Raw genomic sequence first — 22,455 nt, 5'->3', positions numbered from 1 at the left:
AACATCAGTAAAATTAACCCAATTTTTTTTATAAGTTTTTTGCCTACCAAACAGTTTTTCTTAACTTACTCAGATACAAATATTTCACATCATATTGCGGGTAATATTTTTTTTCTGGTAAAAAAAGTATCTCATATACCAAATGCTTCCTAAAAGAGGTCATGGTCTTGTGGTAGCAGAAATGTTTTTGTTTTCCATTCGATGTTATGAGCTGGCATGCATTACTAGTTCCATGATCCAAACATGTTAACAACAGTCCAGTGACAGGAGACAAAAATGAATTTTGCAATTAAAATCAATGGATCCATTTTCATGCACTAATCGGAAGAGATCCAGACTACATTATGACATTGCTAGTTTTGAGATATATAATCTCACATTGGATGTATGTGCAATTAATGTGAAATTTATAAGGCCTTGGGCACTCCCACCCTTAGAGCTAGCTGTTGGGGTGGTGTATCCCAAGATTCTTTGACATGGTATCAGAGTTTGAGTGACTACAAAGCCACAAGTTCGATCCTCACCGTCCCCCTCTTTAAAGTGGAATTAAAAGAAAAAGCACAAAGAGGTAAAACCAAAGAATGGGCCTGTGCAATTTTCACCCTTATAGCCTAAAGGCTCTTGCGTGAGGGGGCGTGTTGAGATATATAGTCTCACATTGATTGGATGGGCAATTAATATGGCCTTTATAAGGCTTTGGACACTCCCACCCTTTGAGCTAGCTTTTGGGGTGGTGTATCACAAGGTTCTTTACATGGTATCAGAGCTTCGCCGCCCCCCACTTTATCTTGTGGAGTTTCTTAGTACAGATAGGCTGAACATGTTGCATTGTCCACTCTTCAAGCCCAATGGCTCTTGTGTGAGGGGGCGTGCGTGTAGTCCCACATTGGATGTATGTGCAACTAATGTGGAGTTCATAAGGCCTTGAGCACTCCCACCATTAGAGCTAGCTTTTGGGGTGGTGTATCCCAAGGTTCTTTACATGGTATCAGAGCCTCGCCACCCCCACTTTCTCATGTGGCGTTTCTTAGCACAGGTAGGCAGGGCCTGTTGCATTGTCCACTCTTCAAGCCCAATGGGCTCTTGTGTGAGGGGGCGTGTTGAGATATATAGTCTCACATTGGTTGTATGAGCAACTAATCTCTCATTCTTTGAGCTAGCTTTTGGGGTGATGTATCCCAAGATTCTTAACAGCTAGCATATTTGGTACTCTTCTAATTGAGACATCTATGTTGTTCAACCATTTCATCAATTCCATGGTTTGATTATAGATACGATGAAGTCAACGCATAGTAGGGGCACCAAATATATGCATGAAATATGAAAGATCTTATTATATAATACGTATATATAGGGAATTCTGGTTTTCCATGACCTTATAGTGACTGACAAGATTAATTGTATCTTAACTTCAACTAAGAATTCATAGAAAATAAAATCCACTAAAATAAGAACTTTAGTCCTAGCCCTCATTTTATATCTCCTAGCGGTTAGAGTTGTGCTGGAGTTGGATTGAATTGATTTGAAATGTAGGGTCAAAACAAATAAGGCATTGCCCTAATAATATTGTAATAGGGTAGCTTCGCCTCCCCTTAACCATGCTTCCGTATACTTTTTAAAAGAATTAATTGCATTGATTATTCCAACCCAGCCCTTACCATCGAGATGAATTTCAAATTCCACTCTGTCTCTGTGCATAACTTTAGAAGATTAATGGTTATTTTGTTCAAATTTGTGTGAATCATTCATCTTTCTAACGCCGATCCTCCAGTTGTTTTATTCTTCGTGTAACTTACTAAATAATAACGAGCAGATACTTACTAAAAAAGGAAATCGCGAGCAGATGTGTAACTTGGAGATAATCATAATTAATAGTCATCTCGACCTGATATTAAACATTTTAATCAGTATCCTAAAAAATCTACTAGGTATTCATAGCATCAGCATGGAATGATTGAATTTTCTAATAAGGAACAATAAAAGGCGCCTTCCAAAACTAGATTACCCAAGTCTTCAACCTGCTGCTGAGAAGGATCACCATTAGCACTAGTCCTGCTAGAGATACATAGAAATATCCCCAAGCAACAATTCTAGTGAAACCTGACCCAGTAATTAATATTATTAATTAATTATATAGCCAAACTAGACAATATTCCAAATTTGCAGAAGAGCAAACAGGGAAAGTTAACTGCTGATTGATGTCAGTGGTAAGCTGGAAAGTCAGTGGCTCCAACAAAGCATGTCCTCTTGACAAAACGACCTTTCATTCTAGGTCTCTTCTCAGCGTTCAACTTCCTTACTTCGTACCTAATCTTCTTTGCAAATAAACGAGTCCTTCTCTTCTCTCTGTACCTCGATACTCTTGCTTCTCTACCTCCATCTCCATTCCCTACTAGGTGCCCCCTTAAGCTTCTTACTTCCCCATCTGCATCACTCGAACCCTGAAATTCACAAACACTCGCATGTTAGTCATAGATACATATATATAGTCATAAAGTGAGTGTGGGAAAAAAAAGAACATCCCCCACTTGTGCAATTGTGAAGATTAGATTTGTGTAGCTAGGTAGCTATACTCAAATTAAGATGAATAAGAGAGATCATCGAGAGAAGAAATAATCAGTACCAAGCAGTTTGACCAGAAGTCATCAGAGTTGAACTTAGGTGGTTTTCCTGTTGTCCATGGAGAACCTTGGCTGGCCCAAGCAGTAATAACCTCCTCATAGTTTAGTCTCAAAAATATGTCTCTCTTTGTTCCCTCTTTACTCACACTAGTATTACTTGCCATCACAGGCACCACCACCACCTTTTCCTCCTCTTCCTTTGCAGTTGATGCCGGTGACAGCACAGAGTCAATGTTCCAATGAAAGGCATCCTTGCTTGTCATGTCAAGAACTGACTCCAAATCAAAACCCGTATCAGCATCAAGTTCTTCATCCTTAACCTTAACCATTGAACTTTTGGCATATTTATCTGTTTCATCTTCTTCTTTATAATCAAACCCACCCCTAAGTAGGCTTTCAACATCAGCAGCAAACTCAGCAAGATCCATGTCTGATGGGAGAAACTCAGAGAAATTGTCCAAGTCACAGTCTTCTTCTTCTTCATAACCAGCATCTTTTTTCCTTTGGTTATATATATTGCAAGGTTCAACATCGAATGGATCGAACACAGGCACACGAAGAAGGAGCTGATCCTCAGTCTCATCATCAACCGGTGATTCTTCACCTCCGAGCTCTGGCACAACGGGAAGAAAACTAGAGTTGTTGAAGAACACATGGTCTTTGAGACGTTGTTGCAGAGCCAAGTGCTTGTTGTGACGTGGGGTTCTTGCCTTGCGTGTGAATCCACTGTGCCATGCGTGTGTAGTGGTTACCTTTTCAGAGGACGCAGTTTGAAGACGAACCCTTTCATGTCTGCTGGCTAACTGATTTGCAGAGTGAACCAAAGTGTCGCAGCCATGGCAGAGGAAAGCATCATCAGCTCCACAAAACCACCGCGCTCTCCTGCGCAGGCAGCTATCACACGCTCGTGCTGTCTTGGCACCCAAGGCACCTGCACCTGCAGCTTTCACGTCTGTGATCATAGATAGAACCTGATGAGTTTTGTTTATTTATTTATTATTTTCAAAATGAAAATGCTAGTAACAATGGAATATTGAGTTGTGTTTCATTTATCTATTTAGATCGATTCCCAAATGATTCAATTATTGTTAGTGTGTGTGTTGAGACTTGACAGTGTGGTGAGGGAGACACTCAGTGGGGACAGGGTTTCTCTCTGCACATGCACTTTTGGTAATTTACTACAATAAGATTAATGGAGGTTTTTTGGGGACCCACGAATTGACCTCATCTAAAGTGTTCATTGGCTGGAGATTTCATGTTCATCTTATTCTCTGAATTCTCATTGGTTATCTTTTTAATTTTGGGATTTCTCATGGACCCATCTGGTTTAGTGTCTCTACTAGAGTCACTTGTGTATTAAATTTTGAGTAAGACCCTTTTGTTGAGTTCCCTCTATATTTCAATAATTCCTAGTAGAATTTTATAAATTCCTATTTGCGGTCCCCCTTTTAGGTTGCTTTCACTTCTCTCTGTCCTCTCTTCTCTTTGTCATAGTGCATTTTCAACCATTAGATGCTTGGCAGTGCAGTGCCTGAATAACATATGATTCTGGTTAACTACTTTTTTTTTAACAGAGTTTCAGCTTTACAGTTCGTTACTTCTGTTTTATGAGGAATCTAAACAATAAATGAAAGCATGGTTTGTGTTTGCTATGGCCTTGCTTTCTCCCTTTTGTCGTACATTGGCGGTTCAGCTTTTTATACCATCAAACCCATCAATTTTTGTCATTTGCTAATCATTAATTTTATTTCTGTGCTATATAGAGATTTATAAAGTTTTAGTAAATTTGTCATTAAAATAAAAATGTGATTATACTAGTAATGTTTGTGAAGAGAAAAATGTTTTTGCGGTTAAAGCAGATAAGTTATCTGCATTTATTCTCAAAACGACGTCATTTTAGTATTGAAATCTTAAAAAAATTATAAATATAAAAACTATTATAACCTTGAAATAAATTAAAATTACAAAAGTACCATAATTTTCGCCCCTAAAAACGACGTCGTATTGAACTTACTACAGATAACTTATCTGCAGTGACCGCAGAAAAAGCGAACCTTAAAAGAAATGTATTCTATGCTTTTAAAACAATTCAAATTATACATAAAATTTGATTGTTATTGTAAAATATATTTAAATGAGTTTTAAACTTTGCCCATGTTGTTATTTTTCTGAATTCTGAACATTACATTTCTGGTTTATTTGCAGTTAGGAACTTGACAATCAGCTTGATGACGTAGCATTCAAAATAAATTAGTTTTTAATAATCTCCTTATTAATTTAAGATTTAATTGGCTGTTGTCAAAATAATTTTTTTATAATCCTATTTGATTAAAATAGTTTCACGTGATATGAATCTTTAATAATAATAGATTCCCAAACATCAAAAGTAACTCAGTTGGAAACTAAGATTCCAAAGATTTACTTGGATTAGAGATTCAAGCCCCGCCAATATCTTCAGTTATACCAAAAATAAATAAATAATAGATTTTTTTTTATTTAGTAAGCCGCTTATGCATGTTTGTCTTTTAACCAATTATGTTAGCCACTTATATATATTATGAATGCCACAATAAATATAGTAATATTAAAAGGTTTCTCAAAAGTTATGGTTTTAGATATATGCGTTTCGTTTCATCCTATTATATGCCACAATAAACCTGTTTTGATGGTTTCGGATGAGGGAAGATGAATAATTTGTTATTTAGATGGATTATCAGGATAAAAGATAAAATTTATAAATACAAATTTAAAATAAGGGTAAAACTATAAAATAATTATAAGGACTCAAAAAAGCTAGCTATACATCCTAAAGGAAAGCCCATCCTGGAAGCATTTAACTTTTAATTATTTTCTTCATTATAAAAAAAGCTTTTTTTATAATGAGAGCTTTTATAAAATTATGTTTGGTCAAAATTTAATTTTAAAGAGAATAGAAGTTAAAAATAACACATGGGGCACTTTAGATTCGTTTTTTCTTGCAGTAAGCTCAATACGATTTCGTTTTGGGGCAAAAATATGGTATTTTTGTAATTTTAATTTATTTCAGGATTATTATAGTCTTTATAATTATAATTTTTTAATCTTTCAATCACAAAACGACATTGTTTTGAAAGTAAATGTAAATAACTTATCTGCATTAATTACAGAAATATTTTTCTGATAAAAGTATTAATTTGATTGTTATTTGTTTTATTGTTTTATTGCTTGTAATTAATTATGTTCGTGTGTAATCCAAAAAAAAAAACAATTATGTTCGTGTTTTGATTAATGATGAAAGGATTTGAGTCTCCTTCAACTAATATGGAGTAAGGATCCATTTGATTTAGGATTTTGAGAGAATTGATATTGAAATTGGTGTATATAACATGATCCCTACCACGAGAGAAACGGATATATTGGCTTCCAATGGGTTCAAATTTAAGAGGTGAATAGTTAAAGTCATATTGTCATTTTTGCAAAGTAGTATATGCTCAACTTAGGCAATTTTGATGTAACAGATAGACTTAAAAGAAATCAGATAGCTATAGGCTATACAAAACAACCTCGAGTGTTGAAATTCGAGGAATCAGCCAAAGAATAGTTAACCATAGAATTTTATATATTTTTTGGGCCAATAAATTTTCTATAGGTTTTATTACTCTCTTTTCACGTAAGATAATTATCTTATGTTGTAGAGAAAAAATAGGTGAATCACACCATTACAAGAAAAAAAAAAGATAGAATGTGAAAATCGAAGTAAAAAAACATGATAAAAATTATTTTATGTGAAATGAGAGTACTTTTTTCATTTTCTATATATCAAAATCATAATTTGCGCTAGTTTTTGCATAGACAAGATAATTGATGCAACCGAGAAGGTTGCTATTTTTGTTTTTGTTGGGTTTGGAAAATCTTGCACAGTGATTAGTCTCTTCCCTCCGCACCATTCCACAACTTACCTATCACTAAATTCTATATCACCGATAGTCTATCCTATCATGTAAATCAACAACAGGGGGCAGGGGACAGAGGCATAGAGAGAACAAACATTATGTTCTACCATACAAAAACTCTCTGACATGGGGCTAAAAGCTTAAAATATTGAGGAATCTTAGTACAATGTTAATATCAATCTCATTATGGTATTTTAAAATCTTATGACACCTGTTTTGCGTCCAACAATACATGAATGTAACTGATCGATCAGATATTTTTGCTAGAATTGGAGGAAGATATTCATGCCAAAATCTGTTGCTGGTAGAGCCTATGATCCATAGCTATCACTTACATCAAAGAGTTTGCTTGTAGTTGCTTCTCACTGTCGGATTTGTATATGTTTTATCAATATCAGTATTGTTAGGCTTAGAAGACTAGTACCCTATTCTCCAGTATTTGACTTGTCACTTACACTTAATTTGACAAGGAAACCTAAAATCGAAATGCAGACTAATCCTTAAATAAAAAATATGGAGTATTGCTTCGCATCTAGTAAATAAAGTTACTTGTGAAGGTGTTACCTTCGGCTAGTTTCAGAAATAATGGTGAGAAACTAAGAAATACATGCTTTGGATACTTAAAATTGTCAATAATTTTAAGCTTCTTGCCTCCTAAATTTTGATAGCAAGCACATAATTGTAAAACTTGCCTAACTTTAGAATTTTTACATTTAATTCCCCCTCAAAATTTTGAAGAACATTTCAACAATTAATGGGGAAAAGTTCATAAATTCTTCTTGATTTACTCTTTTATCACTTATACCACTATGCTTTTATTTTATCAATTACCTCCCTATGAATTTTTTCCATACAAGTCCACCTTTAACAGCGTTTGCAATTGAGCTAATTTGTCTATTTTACTCTTATTTTTTGTTTAGAGTTTTGTTTATCAAAAATAAAATCTGACCCTAAATATAAAAATGATGGCAAAGTCTCAACATTCATGTAACAGATGGGAAAACAATAATTGTTGGAGGGGCCTGGAAAAATTTCACAATGGGCAATGATAATTTTTATACTTTGAGAAATGACTCCTATACAACATAATTTTTATATGATTTCTTATACTTTTTTATATTCTAAAATAGAAAAAAATGTTGAAATATATATATATATATATATATATATATATATATATATTACTTAAAAATATAATATAAAATTATATGAAAATAATATAAGTGACGTTAAATAATACTTATGATAATATAAAAAGAATAAAATGGTTGCTGCTTGCGAAACAATGAGGGAATGATTCAGGAATAATAAAAGAAAGATCCATTTTGTTTAAAATTGATTACATTTAAAATTTTGAATGTTAACATTTTTTGTGTGTTTTTTTTTTTTTTTTTTTTTTGTAAGGAATGTTATGTCCGTTCTATGGAATCTTAGCAAGGGGCAGGATACATGATTGTTAAATGTCTTTGTAATGAAGCTAAATAGTTGTTGTTGCCCCAAATCTTTATATCAGACAATTTTTTATACAAGTCGGGCAAAATGAGTAAATTGGTTCAATTATTAACAGTGTTAAAAACGGATTTGGATTGAAAAAAATCACAGGGATAATTCATAAAAGAAAAAAGGCATAGAGTTATAAGTGAAAAGTAAACCACACGATGGTTTAAGAACTAAAGAATTAAAAAATGTGTCAAAGGGAGGTTGTCAACTTCTTCTATTTTTTCTGAAACGCTACTTAGTTATACATATCAGGACCATGGTAAATATTGAGAAACATAAGTGAAAATGACTTACGTTATATAGAGGAATTGATCGGTTAGATAACGATGATAATATCTGTTTTCATGGCCCTAGGTGAATAACAATATATGCAATTTGACGATAGCCTTCAAAGCTAGTACTAGTACCATTGCATGGTGAAATCTTTCTTTTCTTATATGGAGGAAAGGTTGAGGTTGAATTGAATACAAGATATGACTTATTCTCAATTACGTACACTTAATCAAATGAGAAAATAAAGGATAAGTTTTGGCAAGAACAACTGCAATACAATGGTTAAAAATTGACCAAGCCTTCCACCAGGGCCATGAGTTCTCGGAGCAGCCACAGAAACTGGCAAGGGCTCTGCAGGATATGGTGATGGGGAAGGCCAACATGATGCTCCACTATTACTTAGATTAGCTGCAACAAAGAAACAAAATTAAGAAAGAAAATCATATTAGTAATCTGAAACTTCTTCAGCTCTTGCTATTGAGATGTTTTTGTTTACTAGAAATTACCCGGGCACTGGAGGTAAGAAAAGTTCATCATACTGCAAAAATTAAACATAAAATTTGTGTTAAAAAGATCTCATCAAAGCAAGGTAAACAAAAATTGAAATCCCAATTAAAAAATTTAAGATATTTTATTCTTTGGGGAAAATCAAATTATAGTATAGTTGAAATATTATGAATTTTAGCATATGCTGATGGTTTAAATAGTCAAAGTGTTAAACTCTATTTTTGTTTCGAATTCCATTTCTCTTTGGAGTATGTCCCTGATTCTGTTATTCTGAGCATTCAAATTGCTTACCTACTCAGAATTTTGCCACCCCTATGGCCACGGTAAACACACTGGCTCACATTGCAACCAGTCTTGGAATGTTCCACATATTCATCCCCAATAACAAGATTGGATCCTTTGCAACGTAAATTATAGCAAGGGATATCCAGTGCAGAAGGAAGACATTGCATCCTGGTTAAATTAAGATAGTAATCAACCATAGCTTATCAAGCCACTTGCATATTTAGAACAAATTTAAGTAATTAAAAGTCAAATCTAAATTTGTAAACAGATGTAACTAGAATCAAAGGGTAGCTTACTTGAGATCTATTGGTGCACAAGTGCATTTGATGCAGTTGCTGGCAGTTAAAGTATATGATCCATTTGGTACAATCAGACTTTCATTATACCAATTTAGAGTTGCTGATGAACATGCTGCAAAGGACGGTACAAGTCTACAGAAGATTATGTCAATGTGGCTGATTAATCACTATATCATATATAAAAATTGCCTAAGTTGGAAAACAAACCATGTGTCCCTCTCCTTCCTATGACCCCCTCCGCATCCCCAAAAGGAAAAGGAAATAGTACTTTATCTAAAACAACCGAAAAATGGGTTTGTGTCTTTCTTGCCTTTAGTTGCACTCAACTAACTTCATGTCCCATATGATAGAATCCTAATTTTTATGAAAGAATTTAGCAGAAACATTACACGAATAGTTTAAAAGCATTGGGGTGTGGTTTGTAACTTCTGTTTTTTGTTTAATTTTTTAAATGACTAACTTTAGCAATACGAATAATTTTTCTTAACTTTTTTCTCAATAGATAGAAAGGTTTTATTCATTCCAAAAACATCACAGAGGACTACATACAGGGAAAACCATGTGGAACTTTCTTCGAAATGAAAAACAAACTAATATAAATAGAAGCCATGGACTAAAAGATTCTTCTAAGGCCTTCAAAGTATCAAAGAATTGCAATTACCTGTCTGCCCTTACTTTCTTTGTGGTCCTCTTCCTTCATAGGAGTTATTATTATGTTATTTTTGTTTTACACGATTATCCACATTTACTACTTAGATCAGAAGTGTGAAACTCTAGGGAACCCAATCTCATCCAATTTCTAATAGAAAAGGGTTATTGACACACACCAAAATTTTTTCTGAGATTTCAAAGTTGAATTGTCTACCATCTCTCTCTCTCTCTCTGAAGTAGCAAAATAGAATTTAGTCAGTGAAAAGTTTGTACTTGCCTTTATTTTGGTGTGTGAATAGCCTTTTTCATCTAACGTAAGCAGTAAATATGTTTCGGTGCATCATTTTATCAGGAATAATTTTCTTTTATCGTAAGAAAAAATTATCTCATGTAGCAGAAATAAAATTAAATGAGACTTATAAGTAAGAATAAGATAGGAGAGAAAAAATAAATGTGAGACTCACCCCTAACGATCAGTGTTAGGTTTGAAGGATTCAAACATTCTAACGTTGATTCACACCACCCACGTCAAAATGCAAGAACTCTTCTTGTCAAGCCACCAATTGACCATCACAAAGAGGCTTGCTATGCGCTCAATAGGTGAAGAATAAGGTTAGGTAAATGTGTTTAGAAGAGTGAAGTCTTCAGCATTAAAACTTCACAAGAGTGGGAATGGATTAGAGTAGAATTGGCTAAGTCTTTTTCTGAAAAACTTAAGAAGAACTTACCCCTAGTATGTGTAGGAAATTTGCTCTTCTCTTGTACAACACGAGATAAATATAACTCTAATTTTATTGAGGCTTAGCATTAACTAGCAATTTTTTATGTTCTTTCTATTTGTAATAATGACATCAAGTAGCTGGCTTTTTTGTGGTGGGGTGGGGGGGGGGTAATTTTCAATCGTTTTGCTCCTCGTTAGTTGGGCTCGGGCCCCCTTGTAAATTAAAAAGCAGAATAATTAATTAAGAGTAAAAAGAATTTTAAAGGGGGTTAAGATCTTTCACTTAGGGGATATTTGGTTGAAGAGAAAATTTTTGAATACTAGGGAAATGTAATTACTAGAGAAATGGTTGGAAATAGAGTTTGGTAGGAAAATGTAAAAAAAGTTGTTTGGTTGACCGAAATATTACCAGGAAAAATTATTTAAATTTGCAAAATCTATGTTCGGGAGAAACTTTGCACCTATTTTTTCACTTCTCCAGGTATCTCAAAATACCACATCTCAAGTGGTATTCTGTAACAGTGAATTTCATCCAAAAATCAACACAAAAGTCATTTCCCCATCTATCCCATTTGCCTAGTATTTTTTTGAAAAAACATGAACCAAACGTAATATTCTCCAATATCCACTTACATTTTCCCATCAATCCCAAAATAATCCTTCAACCAAACACCTCAGTTCATCTTAAATTGAAAATTATAGTTATTAAGATGTCTCAATTTCTTCAATACTACTCGGTACTCTCTTTTAATTAAAAAGAAAAAAAAAATCATTTTAACCCATATTTTTTATATAATTTCTTTTAAATCCCAAAAATTTTCTTATTTTAATATGAATGTACCTATAACTATAGCACCAAAAGTTTTCTCTTCTAAGTGTAACTCTACAATCAAAATGATAGTAAGTACATGTGTACTTACTGGCTAGTGCAGTGATTTTGATATGTACCAACCTGCAATAGGAACAGATAGTATGTCTCCTGGATCTACTGCAGCTTGGCCAAGACCATTTACAGTTTCCAAGTCTGAAATAGTAGTACCAAAAACTGTTGCTATGCTTCCTAAGCTCTCCTCCTTCTGCACCACATATGAAATATAAATTGCTGTTCCCCCATTGTTGACATTGTTGAAACATGTGCATGGCAATGGTATAATAAGGCTGCCTCCATTTGTCAACGGGTTTGTAGCATTGATGCCATTCACAATCTGAATTTGTTCAGCACCAACTAGCCCACCATAACCATCTGATATGGATGCAAGGGTATCAGCTGCCTCAACAGTGTAAATGGTTGACATAGACCTTCGGATACCATTCAGACAAGGACATGAAATTGGTATTTTTACTATCGATTTGGCACCAAGGATTCTATGTGCACATGATGGTGTTATGGGGTAGACAGAGTTTGCAGCCAAGATATCAGAAATATTTACATGGAAGCGAGTTGCAATTTCAGAGAGCTTGGAGTCCCAAGGCAAAAGATAAGAGAGAAGAGAGGGGCAGGAGTCTGAGGAGTTACATGGTTCAATAGTGGATTTTGTTTGAACTAGATACATGACACTGAAAAATATAAAACACAAGATCTGAGGCGAAAGAAATTGCAAATAGTTTCTCATTTTGTGAGCTTTCGAGGTTTGGATTAATGGACTGGAATATAGAAATAAGAGATCTTAACTTTATATTTATCCTTCCATCCTCTCAATAAATTGCACCTCAGTGGTTAGGTGAATACACGTGATCGTCTAAAGATGGAGTTGGTATATATATATATATATATATATATATATATATGCAAAATGATTTCTGCAGACGCTGCATCTACAGCTAGCCAGTGCGGATCCTTGGATACAGCACCGGATCCTTGTTTTTTTTTTTTTTTAAACGTCATGGGGCCCACTTTTCTGTGTCAGCTGTAGAGAGTGTTATCTACGGCAGCTGCAGAAATGATAAGCTCATATATATATATATAAGAAAAGATTATATTTACAAATTTTTTGTTTACAAACTATACTAAGTATAACCGGTCATACTTCAATCAAGAGTGTATGACTTGTCATACTTAGTGTAATTTGTAAAAAAAAATTGTAAACAAATCCTTTCACTATATATAGGTTAACAATTTTCCAGACACTTAAGATAAGCTTAAATTAAGCTATCTCTTTTAGTTATTTACTATAGGTAGTACATAGTTATAAGATTAAAGTTGCTTTTTTCTTCTATTTGCTCGTCACTTTTCAAAACTTATATGCTAATGTGGAGAGAGGAAAAAAAATAACTTTAATGTTATAACTATGTATTACACGTAATACATAGTTAAAAGGGATAACTTGAAATAAACTTATCTCAAGTTATTGAAAAAATATTTTTCTCAAATATATATATATATATATATATATGGGTTTAGTGAGTATCAAGTGACTTGATGTAAATTAGGTCCATTGCACTATATTCTCCCGCGAGAATATAGTGCACAAAAAATTTTGCCTATGTTCTCCCAGGAGAACACCTGCAGAACACCATTGTAATGTTTTTGCACTATATTCTCGCGGGAGAATATTGTCAAAATGCACTATAAAGGATCAGGATTATTTTACACCACATCCCAACCGTTGATTTTCGTGCATCCACCCGTTATAATTTAAGAAGTCATATGAATTAGTTAATATTAATTAATTATTAATTACACTACAAATGACAACAGATAATTTTCGTCCATCAACAATTAAAATACAGTATAAGACTTATTAATCTTATACGGAAATAGATCCTCTCATGTGTAATTTAACATTATCATGTCATGTGGGAGGATCTTAACCATTAATAATTAAATCAACGGTGATGATTGTGTAACTTCCTATCCTTATATTTTTTCTCTCTCCTCCCTTATCACCATTAACTCACCCATATATGGTTATGATTATCTCACATGACATGGTCATGTTAATTAGCACATGAGAGGATCCACTCTCATTTTATACCAATATAAAAACATGTTGCCCATATATAAAATGTGGTGATGCTATTATGTAACAACAAAACCTGCCACTAGCGGTGTTAACGAGTCGAGCCGAGCTTTGGTCTTAACGGGCCAAGCCTGTATTCAAATGTGTCAGACTGGCCTTAGCCTGTTACCTGTTACGAATATAATATCAGCCTGTGGCCTGACTCATTCACAAAAAATAAAAGTCTGGTTTAGCCTGTTAGCCTGTTTAAAAAAATTAAGACAACAAAAATTTACCCAAACAAAATCTACAATCAACAGCACTAGTAATTCCATAAATATTCATAAATTTAATGTATATCGAAATAGCATAATATAACATAAAATCATTCAAAAAGTCTGTTTAATTAATAAAATGGGATGAAATGAATTGAGAAGAGAGAGAGTGCTATCACAAGTAGTATAAAAAATATAAAAAAAAATAAAAAAAAAATATATTAGGCAAGTCTGAGAGGCTCTAAGGCCGAGCTTTTGAATTGGAGCCTGAGACTTTTTTATTAAACGAGCTTTTATACAAGTCCAAGCCTGGGTCCAACAATCAATTTTAGACATATAAGCTCAGGTCTTCACGAGCCGAGCCAAAGACTCTTGTAAGACCCATAGCTCGTTTAACACTCCTACCTACCACCACTCATTAATTTGGGCTATAACTGCCCGACAGGCATGCCGTGCATCAGGCCATTCAGGATAAGGAATTAAATAAAAATTGGCCCGAGATTCAGTTTTCCGCTATTACTATATATAATTGGATAAGCGAAAAGGAAACTAAGCCTACTAAGTACTAACCAATTGATCGATTTAATTAAGATCGGTGCAAAATGGAAAGTGTAACAGGCAAATTTTCCTAGTCAATTTTAGCTATATTATAAATTTAGAACTATCACTCTCGTTGACATCTAAACGGCTACACAGGATCATTATGTAACTTGAATAGTGAAATTGACTTTATGTGTCATTAAATTCCAAGAATCTTTTACTAATTGTTTTTTGGTTAATATTTCTCTCATTTAATAAGAGAGAAGTTTTTTTTTCTACATTAACAAAAAATGTGAAGCCCATAAGTTAAAAAAAAAAAATTACAGACATATCTTTTTATGTCTCTATAACATGATATAGTTATCTCCTACACGAGAAAACAATTTCCCTTGTTTTTAAACTATTATGGTGTCAAATTGTTAACTTGTCTTTTAGATTAAGAGTCACTTAGTAATAATGTAACTCTCATTGGTGTTTATATATATATATATATATATATATATATGGAAAAAATATTTCTGCAGTTAATGCAGATAAATTATCTGCATTTATTCCCAAAACGACGTCGTTTTGGTATTGAAATCTTAAAAAATTATAAATATAAAGACTATTATAACCCTGAAATAAATTAAAATTACAAAAACACCAAGATTTTCGTCCCAAAACGACGTCGTATTGGCTTACTGCAGATAACTTATCTGCAGTAACTGCAGAAAAAACGAACCCTATATATATATATATATATATATATATATATATATATATATATATATATATATATATATATATAACATGATATGGTTATTTCCTACACGAGAAAACAATTTCCCTTGTTTTTAAACTATTATGGTGTCAAATTGCTGACTTGTCTTTTAGATTAAGAGTCACTTAGTAATAATGTAACCGTCATTGGTGTTTATATATATATATATATATATATATATATATATATATATATATATATGAAAAAATATTTCTCCGACAACATGAGATAAGTTCATCTTCGGCTACCCCAAAATTAAGTCATTTTGTTTATTTATTTTCTTATATTAATTGATTCACTTTTGAATGGTTATGATTTCCTTTTTCTCTCTCTTCCTTTATCACCATTGATCCATCTTTGTACGGTTATATTTTAGTAGCCGAAGATAAAATTATCTCAAGCAGCTTGAGAAACGATAAGCTCATATATATATATAGGAAATGTTATATTTTCAAAAAATTTGTTTACAAACTCTTAAAAATTATATTATGTCTGACCGGTAATACACTTTTGAGTAAAGTATTAACAGTAAAACATAGTGTAATATGTAAGTTTGTAAAAAAAAAAGTTTGTCAATATAACCCTATTCTCTATCTCAATATAACCCGATTATTTGATACTGGTATCAAACAAAATGTTTGACACCTTATACGAGGACTGTTAGATTAAGGCAGATCAACGGCGCACATGCTTACAAATCAGAGTCGTTAGATCAAGGCAAAATCAATGACTCTTAGAAGAGGTGTCAATTTTTTTGTTTGACATCGGTGTCAAAATGTTTGACCCCTTATACAAGGACTGTTAGATTAAGGCAGATCAACGACGAACATGCTTACAAATCAGAGTCGTTAAATCAAGGAAAAATAAATGACTCTTAGAAGAGGTGTCAAACTTTTTGTTTGACACCGGTGTCAAATGATCCTATTCCTATATAAATATATATATACACACACATATGGGGAGAGATCATTTTACACTAGTGTAAGAGTTTTAATCTTACACTCCATTTGAGCCGTCTATTTCACTTCAACCTAACAGTCAGGATTAACAAAAACCAGTGGGCATGTGACATAGAAATATATTTTTTGAGTAAAGTATCTTCTGCGTTCTCTACAAATATCATATTACCCAATTTAATCTCTTAGGGAAAAAAAGTCAACTCATTTTTTTGAATTTCAGAGGAATTAAATGTTAACTTTTTTCTAGTGGGTTAAAATGGGTCCCGTAATTTTTGTCGAGGACCCAAAAGGTATTTTACTTTTCTTCTTTTTTTCTTTTTTTTTGGCAAAAACATCTATCCTTTTAAAGGATATAACCATATGTCGTTTTAGAGCCTAACTGTTGATTTCTGTCAATCAACAGTTATAATTTATTGGATCAAAATTAATAATTAATTAATAATAAGTTTGGCCTATTAAGTTTGACCCAATAAATTATGACTGTTGATGGACAAAAATCAACCATTACTATCTAAAATAATATATGGTTATACCCTTTAAGCATTTGTTTAGGAGTTGGTTTTATGAGGGGAATGAAAGGAAATAGAGGGTTTTAGTAAGCCCTTCCCTTGTTTGGGAGTTTAAAAAAAGAAGAGGAAGAAATTGGGGATTTTTACTAAATCCTCCAAAACCTTCCTTCTTCTTAAAATTAAAGTTCCCCTAATTTGGGAAAGAAATATAAAAAATTACTTATATACCATTAGCATTAAAATGTGAAAACTACATAATTGTGAATCATTTTTAAATATGACATTATTATAAAAGTCTCAAATACAGACAAAATTTAGCGACGAAAAATATTTCGACAAAAAACAGTGATACATTTTTTCATGAAAATCATATACGTCAAAAAATTTCCTCAAAACTAAAGATGACATTAGAGACGAAATCAGATTTTGCCAGTCACTAACATAAATTTTTTATGGAAAAAAAATTCAGTCAAAATTATTTTATTATTTCGACAAAACTTTCAACGAAAATATTTCCGTCCAAAATTTTGACGAAACACATTTTCATCGAAAACATTCGGCGTAAAAATTTACGTCAAAATTTTTTACGGAAAACATTTCATCAAAATTTTCCGCAAAAAATTTTGATGAAAAATATTTCTATCAAAATTAGTGACTAAAATCATTTTTGTAAAAAAAATTTACCGAAAATTTTTTTTGTCAAATTTTTTGACAGAATCTAAATTTCGTCAAAACATTTCACAAAAAAACATATTCATCGAAATATTTCACGAAAATTATTTTCATCAAAATTTTGAACGAAACACATTTCCATCGAAAAAAATTTACGGAAAAAAATTTCATCAAAATTCTTTACAGAATTCAAATTCCGTCGAAAACTCATTTTCGTTAAACTTTTTGACAAAACAATTTCTGTCGAAATTTTTAACAAAACACATTTCCATCAAAAAAATTCGACGAAAATATCTGTGTCAATTTTTTTGATAAAAAAATATTTCCATCAAAATTTTCAACGGAATATATTTCTGTCAAAAAATTTAGACAAAAAATATTTTCGTAAAAAATTTTGTCGAAAAATATTTCGATCAAAAATTTTGACGGAAAAAATATTGTGTCAAAATTCTTTACAGAATCTAAATTTCGTCGAAAGTTTCGAATGAAACATTTCTCTCAAAATTTTTGACAAAATAATTTTCGTCGAAAATTTCGTCATAACACATTTCCATTGAAATTCTGAACGGAGAACATTCCGTCAAAATTTTGACAGAATTCTTTTTTCGTTTAATATATTTGATGGAGGAAATCATTTTCATCAAAATTTTTGATAGAATTTAGTCGAAAATTATGATAGAAAATTAATTTTTGTAAAAATTTTCATCAAAGAAAAAATTCTGTCGCTTTTCGACGAAAAGTATTTTGACAAAAAAAATAATTTTGTGATGAAATATTCATCGTTTCCAACGTAGAAATTTCATCGAAAATTCTTTTTTGGTGTTGTGAAAAGTACATACATAATTTTGTTAGATATTTTAAATTTGATTTAATTTGTAAAATATAATAATTATATTAATTTAAAAAGGGATAAAATAGTAAAATATCTCATTAACCATCAATTTTCCTCCTTTATCACTTTTTCAACTCAACTTCCTTCCCCTCCCTCCCCCTTGGATCCCCTTCCTTCCCCTCCCCTCCCCTCCAAACTCTCAAACAAAGCCTAAGTGGATAGATGTCCCCCCTTCTTCTTCTTTTTTACTTCCACGACCCTCCAACTTCTGTGCAGAAACACGTACCCAATGTCCACACCCACTTTCCATTTTTTTAGTTTTCTTCACATGATGCAAGCTCTCTACTTGAACACGCATAGACACCAGAGTACGCTTTGAAATTTAGAAGGTTTCTTCAATTAGGTTTTTCTTAAATGGGTTAAGGTAGTGTTTGGTTGAAGTTTTTGGTAGAGATGCCCATCCATCTGAGTTTGGGAATTGATGTTGTCTTTGTTTGGTAGAGGGTTTATAAAAACTTTCCCACCAATCTCTTTTGCCTAGCAATTGAGAATCAAGTGCAAAAATGCACAAAATGCACTGTTGAGGTTTACCAACTTGAACGTGGTATTTGCATATATAACTGGGTAAGTGGGAAAAAGTTGACAAAAATTATGACAAAAGTTGACATCTATCCTGTCTATGTTGTTTGGCCTCAGGGTGGTTGGCAAAGTGATGAATCCATGGAACTGGCTGCTTTAAGAGAGACAATAGAAGAAGCTGGGGTTGTTGGCTATGTTGAAGTTAGTATCTATAAGCACTTTCTAGATTTGAGTTTTTTTCCAAATAGTTAGGCCTTTGATTCTTATCTTATTTTTCTTGGTTGCTTTCTTGCAAAGTAAAATGGATAATAAATGGTGTTATAAGAGCAAATGCCAACCTACAATTCATGAGGCATATATGTTCCCTTTGCTTGTTAGTAAGGAGTTGGATAATTGGACAAAGATAAACACAAGAAAGCGAAGATGGGTAATTGTATATAGTATATTTATCTTTAAATTCATATTCCAATTGCAATATATTAATTAGGTAACACTTATTTTGTTGTTGTACTTAATTTTCATTGATTTGCATCATGCAGATGACTGTGGCTGAAGCAAAAGAAATATGGCCATATGCTTGGATGAAGGAAGCTTTAGATGAATTGGTTAATAGGCAAACTGAACTTGCAGCCTAAAAGGACGAGGATATAATTAGGTTGTAGATTTTAGACATTCACTTGCTTTTTGGAATCTACAAAGTCGTAGAACTGAAGCACTCAAAAGATATTAGGATAGAGAAATTGAGATTCACTGAAAATCAAGTCTTGAACTGGAAATTTCTGCTCATGGTGTTTGCAATTTGTCCCTTGCTTGAAAAATTACTAAAATGTATCTGCATAGTATTCCCATAAATTCAAAAAGTTGACAGCCACATGTAACACTCTTTGACTCTAAATTTATTTTAACAATGGAACTATCTTGAACATTAAAACAATTAGAAACTCGATACTCAATCTTCTCCTTTGTAATATTGTTGACATTTTCAAGCCATTATGAAACTTTCCAAACACATTTCTAGTGTAGATTGATGCAATATGCTCTTCAATTTTCGATCCAATACTCAAAATATGTGACTTATGTCAAGACTTAAAGTTCTCTCTGTTTTTAGCTTCATAGCGATTGTTAATGGCCTACTCTAATTTTACCACAAAGTCTCGTAATGTTATGGTTGATTAACAAAAGAGTCGAAAAAAGAATTGATGCTCTCACTTCTCTGTGTAGTATTCATAACAGCAAAAAAAGTGCTTCGATTATAAACTGGTATCCATGACTCTCTAATTTCAAATAATCTTTAAAGCCATTCATTTTTTTGCAAGTTATACACACCTATTATACGCTGCCAATCATCTTCAAAATCCTTGATAGTTGATGATTCTCGAATGCACTCTTCAACGCACGCTTGAATATAGAATTTTTGTGATATAGGTGTACAAGTTTTTTAAAAAACTTCTTTCTAATGTGCCACGAGCATAGACGATGACGAGATTCTAGAAATACCTTGGCCACAACAGCTCCAATAGCTAAATCTTGATCAATTATTATAGAAATAGGCTTCTTTACCTTTATTGCTTCAAACCAAGTTTCAAATAACCATATAAAAGTTTTTTTAGACTCATCTTGCAATAATGCACAACCAAATAAAATTGATTGAAACTGATGACTCAACCCAGTAAATGGGGCAAATGGAATGTTGTAATTGTTTATTCTATATGTTGTATCAAAAGTAATACCTCTCCAAATTGTTGATAAGCAAACCTTGATCTAGCATCCACCCAAAAAAAGTTTATCATTCTATGATCATCATCGCATTGTATTGCATAGAAAAATTTAGAATTTTGAGCTTGCTTTTGTTTACAATAATTAAAAACAGCTTATGCATCTCCAATATCCAAATTCTTCCTCCGAACATTCCTCAAATGGTTCCAACAATCTCTATTGTAAAAAGCTGAATCACTTCCATTAAACATTGCAGCAACCTCTCCGGTTGGTAAACCTTCTTCATTGAACTTCTCAACAAGATTTTTTGCTGCATCATTCATTTTTTTATGACACCTCAAATAAGACACACTCTTAAGACTAGCCATAATATGACTATGATTGTTGTCAAAAGATTTTATAACTCATACGTCTCGATCCTTTGACACACTAAGAGAGTCTTGACATCTTGAGCATATCGTTGAAGACTTTGTCTTAACTTCTCACATGTTACCACTTTTTATCTTGTTTTCACCTTCCTTAACACACACACAAAAATGCAATAATTCTTCTTACTAGAGCGGGCACGAATCCCAAAACCTTTTTCCTTAGCAAATAATGTATATAATTGTTGAACTTTTTTCAAAGAATCAAATTCCATTCCAAATTGAGACTCGACAATGACTTCTTTAACAATAGAAGATTGTGACATACCAAGAAAGTTAGAACCGGTTACCAAACTGTTGTCCAAAATGAGATTAGTTTCCAAATTCATAAGAGAAATATTGATACGATCTACATCCATTAGTTGTTAACCTAAAACCATAAATTGAATAAAATATATTTACACATAATTAAACCATAAAATATAAGGGTAGAAAAAGATATGAGTATGGTAAGCTCATATTTTATCTTGTATTTGATATGCATTAGATAAGTAGTCTAATGGGATAATGTTATCTTATTTAGTGCTTAAGATGCATCATATAGTGTCGATATAAATAAATAAAAATATCCTTTTTAAAAGAACTTAATATAATTTTTTCAAAATTGATTTTTAAATTGCTTTCTTGACTAATTTAATCATTTATTCTTATTATAAATTATTAGAAAAATTTAAAAACCACAATTTTTAAAAAAAAATATTCAACTACATAAATAACTTAAAAATATTTTCAAAATAAAAGAATTGATGCCGAAAGCGCATAGAAAAAGTGGAGAGTAAACCTCCGATTCTCAATTTCTATTAACAAAATAACAAAATTCAACTCCTAGAATAAGGGTCATAAGCACCCTTTTATAGACTAATTACAAATTGATTCAAAATTATAAATCTAAAATTCTAAAAATAGTAAAACTTCCTAAAATAAATATAACAGTAATTAACATCTAAAAATAAATAAAAAATTACAAATAAATAATTCAGAATACATCCCAAATCTTTAATCTCAAATCTTGTCAAATTTGTTGCTTTCCTTTTCTTCCCAAACAAATCACAATCACATCTGCTGCTTTATTGGCAATGTTGTTAAAATCGAGATTTTAAGTAAAATCGAAAGGGGACTAAAAAATTGTAAAATGTAAAATCGTAACTCAAAAAAATCGTAAAAAATCATAAAAACGTAAAAGCGTTTGGAATATTGGTAAAATCGTTTTGATGAAAAAAATCGTAAAAATGTAAGATCGTAGTGATAAATCAAGATTCTAAAAACTATGTTTATTGGGACTTGGATTCGATTGTAATTTAAAATATTTCAAATCATTGCCTCTTTCAACAATTGGGCCATAGTTATTAGGCCACAATTCTAGTTGACTACGAGTTTCTTGAATCAATGGTTGGGCCATGTACAATAGGCCAACTGTAAGTGCATCATTCTCCCCTGCTAGGAAAAGATTCGTCCTC

At 32.3% G+C, this 22,455-nt stretch overlaps 3 protein-coding genes across 3 annotated transcripts; 1 reads left to right on the top strand and 2 right to left on the bottom strand.

Annotated features, from left to right (window-relative positions):
* Positions 1-1,853: 1,853 nt before the first annotated feature.
* Positions 1,854-3,654, bottom strand: LOC133290861 (zinc finger protein CONSTANS-LIKE 6-like). The gene is made up of 2 exons (XM_061489003.1): positions 2,624-3,654; positions 1,854-2,441 (listed from the first exon to the last, which is right to left on the bottom strand). The coding sequence occupies exons 1-2, from the start codon at positions 3,581-3,583 to the stop codon at positions 2,202-2,204; spliced, it is 1,200 nt and encodes a 399-aa protein (XP_061344987.1). The 5' UTR covers positions 3,584-3,654; the 3' UTR covers positions 1,854-2,201.
* Positions 3,655-8,555: 4,901 nt separating this feature from the next.
* On the bottom strand, positions 8,556-12,356 carry LOC133290824 (lysM domain-containing GPI-anchored protein 1-like). The gene is made up of 5 exons (XM_061488947.1): positions 11,742-12,356; positions 9,415-9,529; positions 9,125-9,286; positions 8,833-8,864; positions 8,556-8,734 (listed from the first exon to the last, which is right to left on the bottom strand). Exons 1-5 carry the CDS (start codon positions 12,340-12,342, stop codon positions 8,556-8,558), a joined length of 1,089 nt encoding a protein of 362 aa, XP_061344931.1. The 5' UTR covers positions 12,343-12,356.
* Positions 12,357-18,929: 6,573 nt separating this feature from the next.
* On the top strand, positions 18,930-19,492 carry LOC133290823 (nudix hydrolase 4-like). Its single transcript, XM_061488946.1, has 3 exons — positions 18,930-19,058; positions 19,156-19,284; positions 19,397-19,492. Exons 1-3 carry the CDS (start codon positions 18,930-18,932, stop codon positions 19,490-19,492), a joined length of 354 nt encoding a protein of 117 aa, XP_061344930.1.
* The last annotated feature ends 2,963 nt before the right edge of the window (positions 19,493-22,455 follow it).

Source organism: Gastrolobium bilobum, unplaced genomic scaffold (genome assembly GCF_033153095.1).
Source record: "Gastrolobium bilobum isolate Gb01-03AN ecotype WA unplaced genomic scaffold, APGP_CSIRO_Gbil_v1 utg966, whole genome shotgun sequence".
Classification (NCBI taxonomy): domain Eukaryota; kingdom Viridiplantae; phylum Streptophyta; class Magnoliopsida; order Fabales; family Fabaceae; genus Gastrolobium; species Gastrolobium bilobum.
This window is presented reverse-complemented; position numbering and strand designations above follow the sequence as displayed.